The 9196-nt window shown below is 34.9% G+C and overlaps 1 protein-coding gene across 1 annotated transcript; it reads right to left on the bottom strand.

The window, feature by feature from the left end:
- Positions 1–786: 786 nt before the first annotated feature.
- Positions 787–4390, bottom strand: LOC130973341 (alpha-glucosidase-like). The gene is made up of 5 exons (XM_057897824.1): positions 4140–4390; positions 3219–3925; positions 2780–3010; positions 1905–2551; positions 787–1823 (listed from the first exon to the last, which is right to left on the bottom strand). Exons 1-5 carry the CDS (start codon positions 4364–4366, stop codon positions 954–956), a joined length of 2682 nt encoding a protein of 893 aa, XP_057753807.1. The 5' UTR covers positions 4367–4390; the 3' UTR covers positions 787–953.
- Positions 4391–9196: the final 4806 nt, after the last annotated feature.

The following is a 9196-nucleotide window of genomic DNA, read 5'->3' on the forward strand; positions in this document are numbered from 1 at the left end:
GTATCATAAATTTATTTTATTAAATATTGATGTAATAAGTTAATACTGATGTGACACATTTTTTTATATCAATATTTTAGTTCATTACATTATTATTTAATCTATCACATTAACACTTAAGGGAGCAAAATAACAACAGAAACTAAAACCAAAACCTTTACATTTTAAAAGACCAAAGCCAAAAAAAAAAAAAAAAATTAGAGATCAAAACGAAAAAAAGAATATTTTATAAGGATAAAACACTTAATTAACTTTTAAAGAATTTCCATTTTTTTCCCATATGTAATAGGACTTTCTCTTACACTCAATGGTCAATTATTGAATAAAATATTTAACATGGAACAAACTCCTTGTACAAGATTATCCAATTAGAGTTTGTTTCAATATATGAATTGTTTTAAGTATACCAAATTGCACGATGAGCTTTTGAACATTGGAAAAACAATGCTTATATAATTTATTTTTCGATATATCTAAAGGCTAAAGATTTCTTTTTAATATATATATATATATATATATATATATATATATATATAGACACATACCGATTCGAAATCATGTTCAAACTTGAAACGAATCCAAGTTATTCTCTACATGACTACATGGATTTCAAATTAATGACATCATCTCTAAGACTTAGATTTTTAATATACGCATCAATATTAGTTCACAAGCTTAGCTTTTTAGAACGAATTCTGTTGCTTTTAACGCAGTTTCTTCCAAATATTAATATATATAAGTATATTTTGCGATGAAAACTTTATTATTAACACAGATATCTATGTATTTATATTTTAACTTCATAGCCATGTTGTAGTATTCTGTCACATTTATTTCAGATATAAAAAATGACATTTTAATTTTTATGCCATAATAATTATCACAATAATTTTAGCTGAAGAAACTTGAGAAGGAATTGCAGCTATAAAAGCAATCCTCCTTTTAGCTACCCTTCAACCTTTTATTTGAAATTCTAGCTTAAATGGCTTTCCAATAGGCTGTGACAATCTTGAAACTTGTATACTAACAAACTCTGAAGAGTTCTCAACATGTGTAACCATCTTCCTCATTGAACTTGTTCCATTCTCATCAATATTCAACTCAGTATGCTTAGGAATTCCCAAAAAAGTGATCTTTTCTATGACCCATCTTTGGTTCAGAGCAAATCTTCCATTAGTAACATTAGATGCAACAAAAACACTATTCTTCTGTAATGCACCATAGAAACTAACCAATGTCCACTGATCATTCTCTCCTAACATGTCAAGTGCTTCTCCATCATCCAAATAAACTTGTCCATAACTACTTTTGCTGCTACTAACAACCACCACAAGATGAAATGCAGTCTTTCGCGCCGCGTCTGTTGTCAATGCCTCTCCTTGCATTACCAAGATGTTACCTTCACCAACATGCACATTGATGTGATCAGGTGGAGCATCAAGAGTAACATACTTTCCTGATTCAGCACTCACTGAATTTGAGACATTGAAGAGATCAAACCAGTTCCCTGCAGGGAAGTATGCATTAACAGTGACAGCTCCAGATTGTAGCACCGGTGACACCAAAACCCCTTTGCCAAGTAGAAACTGTGAACTTATATCATATGTTGTGACATCCTCAGGGAATGAAAAGAAAAGGGGTCTTGCAATTGGTGTCCCTTTTGTATGTGCTTCATACATTAATGTGTAGAAATAAGGGAGGAGGCGATAGCGAAGGCCGAGCACTTTCCTTGCTGATGAAGCAACTGAATCCCAAAGATAAAGCTCTTGCCTCATAGAATTCTTATCTGAATGGTCTCTAGCAAAGGGGTAAAATGCTCCCAACTACATGAGGTAAATAAAAGGAATTAGATATATATAGTTTTTCACAAAGAAATTTCCCCATATCTTAGGATCAATTGTTACCTGGATCCATCTTCTGCAGAGTTCTTCGTTTGTATTTCCTGAGAAACCACATATATCTGCTCCAACCATCGGAATTCCGAATATTCCAGAATTTAATATAGAAGGAATTGAGTATGCCAAATCATTCCAAGTAGCAGCATTGTCTCCAGTCCAATGTGCTGTATACTTACCAGAACTTACAAAAGTTGATCTACTAAGAATAAAAGGCCTTTTACCAATTACATCTTTTAAAACTTCGTTGGTAGCTTTGGATTCTAGTAGTCCATATAAATTGTGTGCATCATACTCAGTGATATTTCCATAGTGTAAGGATGTTGCTGGTACCGTTTTCGTATTGATTGGTTGTAGGGCCCCGGAATTGTTAATTTTGTAGGGAGGGTTGTCAAGACTGGAAGATGGATTAGGAGGAGAAGTGATGAAATTAGATAACTCATTCATGTCAAGCCAGAGACCATCAAATGGGAGAAGTTCTCTAAATAGTTTGATCTCTCTGCCCCAAAATTCTTGGCTTCTTGGATTCAAAAAATCTGGGAAGTAAACTTTTCCTGGCCAAACTTGACCAAGGTAATTGACTCCATTTCTCTTTATGTAGATATCTGCTTGCAATCCTCTAATATAAGTTGCATATGTGTTGTTTACATTGATACCTGTTTGCAAAATTAGCCCCAGATAAATAACTGATACACACATGCTTCCATCAAAATTTAAGTTATATGACACTAAGTACCCCTATATTTTACAAAATGTGGCAAATTAAGGGGATGTAATGTGTCATATCAGCTAAACAAGAAGGATATTAGTGTACTTTATACTAAAAATTAGGTGAAGAGTGTGTGTGTGGTCGAGAGAAATTGCATGGTATCAGAATTAGGTACCAGGATCCAATATGAGTATATATTTCTGTCCGTTCCGGTGAAGGGTATCAACAAATGTTTTCATCTTATCCAGGGGAAAGTTGACAGGATCAAGAGTGAAGTCTTTATATGCATCCATGTAATCAATATCTGTCCACATAACTTCAAGGGGTATGTGTGCCTTTGTGTAGTTAGCAACCACACCCTCAAGATCATTTACACTCTTGTAGCCATATCTACACTGGTGAAAACCTTTCACAAAAGAAATTATAACTTTATGGATTAGCATGGGAGCAAGATATATCAAAAAGGGAGAAAAGCAGTGTGATCTATAGTTAGCACATGTTATATTTGCTTCTATTATAAAATAAGAATACTTTGAATCTAGAAAGCACTATATGAGAACAATCTTCAGTTAAAAACTTGAAGTACTAAAAAACTGAGTATAGATAAGACTTACCAAAAGACCAGTAAGGCATAGGAGTAGGCCTTCCAATGAGTTCAGTGTATTGCTTCATCACCAACTCCGGCGATGATCCGGAAAAAAAGTAAAGATCAAGCACCCCACCAATCACCTTATAAGTTATCCGGTCGCCACCATACACAACATCCATCCCATTGCTATTCAGCAGCAACACCCCATGTGTAGATCCTTTCCTTACATCCATGTAAAAAGGGTGAGAGCCATAAAGGTTCAAGTCAAGGTTGAAACTAGCAATATCTGCATTCCATAATGTGAGGGTCTGGTTTGGTTGCAACTTGAAGGAACTCTTTGTGTGCTCACCAAAACCGTAAAGGGAGGCTCTTTCACTTGGGAGTGAGGAAGATAGCTGAAGGTACTGGTCCTTGAACACAAGGAAAGTTGAAGGGTTTGAAGGGTCTGGTGAAGTGTCAAAGAGGATATCCTTGGAGGACTTGCGTGAGATAGTGAAGCCAAAAGGGGTGGTGTTGTGGAGGGTGAATATGAGGTCTGAATTTGGTGTTGTAATAGAAAATTTTGGTGCTTGTTTTGGATTGTAGGTGTGGTAGGAAGAAGGGAATTCTTTGGTTGTGAGAGAGCGGAAAAGAGGGAAATGGGAGCTTCTTGGAATCACTTCTTCTGGAACTTCCCATCTTTGGTGAGTGGAGTCTGTGATTCTAACTCTTAACCTGTCCTTGGTCTCAAAACTGAAAAATACATACAATATATATAACCAATAACAAAGTAAAAAACATATTATATATTATATTAGCTATAAATGACTATGAATAATGCATATGATCTAGAAGACTCAATTAGATAAGTCAAAATAATCTGCATAACACACAAACAAGTTTATATATGTCAATTCAATGGGTATGTATAAATTTGAATCAATATAACGATAGTACTTATTGTTACCTGGCATCAAGGCTGAGGCGTGGAACATCAGGTCCATAAAGTGTGGAAGACTTGATGAGTTTAAGGTTAGCAGTCAAGGAGGTCTTGGCTGAGAGAGCATTGTTATTGACACTAGATATGGTGTAGCCATAACCAACAACTCCTCCTCCTCCTTCAACATAAGAACTTGATGAGAAAAAGATGAGAAAAGTGAAGATTTGGAGAAGAGAGGCTTTGTTCTGTTTCATTGTGTTGAATGGTTTTGGATAGAAAATGATGGCCTATCAATTTATATGCATTCAATCATTCATCTTGGAAGCTACGGAGGATTGTGGGGCCTACCAATTTGACTGCCAGATAGTAAGACACTCGATCAACCAAGTTCAATTGCCCAGTTCTTGAATAAAATATTATTTAACATGTGACAAATTCAAGCAGATTAAAATATCAGAATTTAAGTGTAGACAAAAATGTTAAGTTCTTTTAAGTGTTATAATTGACCACAGTGAGACATGTACGATGCGCAGAAATGCAAATTAATTATATTATATAGCATATTTTAATAAGTGTTATATTATTTAGAGATTGATTAGATAATAGGTAAATTAATGTTAAATCTGTTGTGACTAGGAAAGGATAAGAATAGATGTCCATTTAATGGGCAACCCATTCTCTAAATGTAGTTTGAAAAGTAAACTTTTTGCTTATAAAAGCATGACTTGAGGCAAGGGAATATACACAGCAATAAAATATTCTCTTTTTTTTCTCTTACTATAAACAAATGCAATTCTCTCTCTTTTTACTGTTAATACTTTTTTCTATCTTTATATATATATTTATGCAATTCTCTCTCTCTTTACTTTTTATACTCTTTTCTATCTTTATATATATATACACATTACAACATATAATATTATATATATATACAAATCATTATCGAGCTAATTATTTTAATGCTAGAGTCTTATATATTAATACATCTTTATTTTATATATCTTTTATTTATTTCACAACACGTTATTAGCACGAGACTCTGATCAAATTTTTAGGAAGACTTAGGTAACAAATTTTCATTATGTCAAAGCTCTCTCATCTTGAATTCAATGCTCTTGATATATCTGGAAACAATTATTTATCATGGATACTAGATGCTGAAATTCATCTTGATTCAATGGATCTTGGAGATACCATTAAGGCTGAAAATAATGCATCCCAGAAGGATAAAGCCAAAGCCATGATTTTCCTTCGACGTCATCTTGACGAAGGGTTGAAAAATGAATATCTCACATTAAAAGATCCTGCAGATCTTTGGAAAGACCTTGAAAAAGGTATAATCATCAGAAAACAGTGATACTTCCTCAAGCTCGATATGAATGGACGCACTTGCGTCTACAAGATTTTAAATCTATAAATGAATATAATTCTGCAATGTTTCGAATCACCTCACGAATGAAATTATGTGGGGAAAAAATAACTGATCATGATATGTTGGAGAAAACTTTCTCAACCTTTCATGCCTCGAATGTGCTCCTGCAGCAGCAGTATCGAGAGAAAGGGTTTAAAAAATATTCTGAGTTAATTTATTGCCTTCTTGTTGCTGAACGCAACAATGAGTTGTTATTGAAAAATCATGAAGTGCGCCCAGCTGGCGCTGCCCCATTTCCTGAAGTAAATGTGGCAAATTACCCTAGAAGAGGTAAATGGCAAGGTTTTAATAATAAGAAAAATTATGGAAGGAAAAAGAATTATGTTCAAAAGAGAGGATCTCACCAGAAGTGGGATAAAGAAAAGAATATCAGGCAGAATAAATCAACAGAGGATAAGTGTTTCCGTTGTGGTGGAAAGGGCCATTGGTCACGTACCTGTCGTACCCCAAGGCACCTAGTCAATCTTTACCAGGCATCTTTGAAAAAGGACGACAAAGAAAAGGAAACAAATTTTGTTTCAAATGATGCTGAGAACTCCACCACTCATTATGATGTATCTGATTTCTTTGAGGATCCTAAAGGAAATATTGGTCATTTGATCAATGATGAAATAGTTTAATATGTGAGATTGTGAAGTATCTATGTCAATAAATAATGTAAAGAACTTATTGTTAAGTTTTATTTTCTATGTATTTAAGTTTCAAATGTGATGTACATAAATAATGAAATATTAATGTTTATAAATTTTGAAATTATTAAATGTGTCAAATTTTAAAATAATATTTTAGTATATGACATTATTTTATGTACAGTGTTTCTTAGAAAAATAATTCTGATCAAGTATTCAATTTAACTGTGCATACTACTCATTTTATTATTATTTGTTTTTGAAGAGAATGGCAAGGATATGTAATGAAGATGTATGCCTTGCGGATAGTGCAAGTTCGCACACTATTCTCAAAAGTGATATATATTCTACCCATCTTGTGCCAAAAGAGGAATATGTTAATACTATTATTGGCTCAGGCAATGTGATAGAAGGCTCCGGAAGAGCTATAATTTTGTTTCCTGGAGGAACAAAATTTATAATAAATAATGCACTATTATCTACCAAGTCTCTGAGGAACTTGTTGAGTTTCAAAGATATTCGCCGAAATGGATATCATGTTGAAACGATGAATGAGGGAAATCATGAGTATTTATGTATCACAACTCATGATTCAAATAAGAAAGTTATATTAGAAAAATTACCATCACTTTCATCTGGGTTGTATTATACCAAGATTAGTGTAATTGAATCACATGTCATTGTAAACCAGAAGTTTACTAGCTCAAATGAGTTCATAACTTGGCACGACTGATTGGGTCATCCGGGAACAACCATGATGAGGAGGATTATTGAAAAATCTCATGGGCATTCACTAAAGAACCAGAAGATTCTTAAAACTAGTGAATTTTGTTGTGCTGCATGTTCTCAGGGAAAGTTAATTTTAAGGCCATCACCAGTAAAGATTGGATTTGAGTCCCCTGAATTCCTAGAAAGGATTCAAGGTGATATATGTGGACCTATTCATCCACCATGTGGATCTTTTAGATATTTTATGGTCCTAATAGACGCATCTTCGAGATGGTCACATGTGTTCTTATTATCTTCTTGCAACCTGACGTTTGCGAGATTATTGGCTCAAATTATTCGATTAAAAGCACAATTTCCAGAAAATCCAATCAAAGCAATTCGTCTTGATAATGCTGGTGAATTTACTTCCCAAGCTTTTGATACTTATTGTATGGCTAATGGTATAAGTGTTGAACATCCAGTAGCACATGTTCACACACAAAATGGGTTAGCAGAATCACTTATTAAACGCCTCCAATTAATTGCTAGACCCTTACTTATGAGAACAAATCTCACAACTTCGGTTTGGGGGCATGCTGTTTTACATGCCGCAGCACTTATTCGTTTGAGGCCAACGAGTTACCATCAATTCTCTCCTATGCAATTAGCTTTTGGTCAGCAGTCAAATGTTTCCCATTTAAGAATATTTGGGTGTGCGATATATGTTCCCATTGCACCACCTAATCGCACCAAAATGGGACCTCAAAGAAAATTGGGAATATATGTTGGATATGATTCTCCCTCTATAGTGAGGTATCTTGAGATACAAACTGGAGATGTATTTAAAGCCCGGTTTGCGGATTGTCATTTTAATGAATCAAAATTTCCAACATTAGGGGGAGAGAAGAAGCTTCCTGAAAAGGAACTTAATTGGAATGCGTCATCGTTGATGCATTTAGATCCTCGATTAGGGCAATGTGAACTAGAAGTTCAAAAGATTATACATTTGCAAAGAATAGCAAATGAATTGCCTGATGCATTTTCCGATACAAAGAGGATAACCAAATCTTATATACCAGCGGAAAATGCTCCAATTCGAATTGATGTCCCAGTAGGACAAGTAGCCACTGAAGCAAATTCACGCCAGAAGCGTGGCAGGCCTGTTGGTTCCAAAGACAAAAATCCTCAAAAGAGAAAAGAGGTAAATAATATTCCTGTTGAAATAGACATAGTAGAGACACCTGCAGTTGTCCAAGATCATGATATAACGCCAGAAGACGTTCAGATACCTAAAAATAGTGAAAATGACGAGATCTCGATAAATTATGTCTTTACAGGAGAAAAATGGGACCGAAATAAGACAATTGTCAATGAAATATTTGCATATAATGTGGCATTAAATATCATGCATGAAAGTAAGGATCTTGAGCCAAGATCAGTCGAAGAATGTCAACAAAGGAATGATTGGCCAAAATGGAAAGAAGCCATGAAGGCTGAATTAGACTCACTTGCAAAACGTGAAGTCTTTGGACCTGTAGTCCGTACACCTGAAGATGTAAAACCTATTGGATATAAGTGGGTATTTGTGAGAAAACGAAATGAGAAAAATGAAGTTGTGCGCTATAAAGCCCGACGTGTGGCACAAGGTTTTTCACAAAGGCCCGGTATAGATTATGAAGAAACGTATTCCCCTGTAGTGGATGCGATAACATTGCGTTATTTGGTCAGTTTATCTGCATATCATAAACTGCATATGCATTTAATGGATGTGGTAACAGGCTATTTATACGGCTCATTAGATCGGGATATCTATATGAAAGTTGATGAGCGGATAATTTATACGCTTTTTGGCATTGTTTTTAGGTATTTTTAGTAAGTTCAAGCTACTTTTAGGGATGTTTTCATTAGTTTTTATGTTAAATTCACATTTCTGGACTTTACTATGAGTTTGTGTGTTTTTCTGTGATTTCAGGTAATTTCTAGCTGAAATTGAGGGACTTGAGCAAAACTCTGATAGGAGGCTGACAAAGGACTGCTGATGCTGTTGGAATCTGACCTCCCTCCACTCGAAATAGATTTTCTGGAGCTACAGAACTCCAAATGGCGCGCTCTCAATGGCGTTGGAAAGTAGACATCCAGAGCTTTCCAGAAATATATAATAGTTCATACTTTATTTGGGAATTGACGATGTAAACTGGCGCTCAACGCCAGTTCCATGCTGCTGTCTGGAGTAAAACGCCAGAAACACGTCACGACCCGGAGTTGAACGCCCAAAACACGTTACAACTTGGCGTTCAACTCCAATAAAAGCCTCA

The sequence above is a fragment of the Arachis stenosperma genome, chromosome 4, assembly GCF_014773155.1.
Source record: "Arachis stenosperma cultivar V10309 chromosome 4, arast.V10309.gnm1.PFL2, whole genome shotgun sequence".
NCBI lineage: Eukaryota > Viridiplantae > Streptophyta > Magnoliopsida > Fabales > Fabaceae > Arachis > Arachis stenosperma.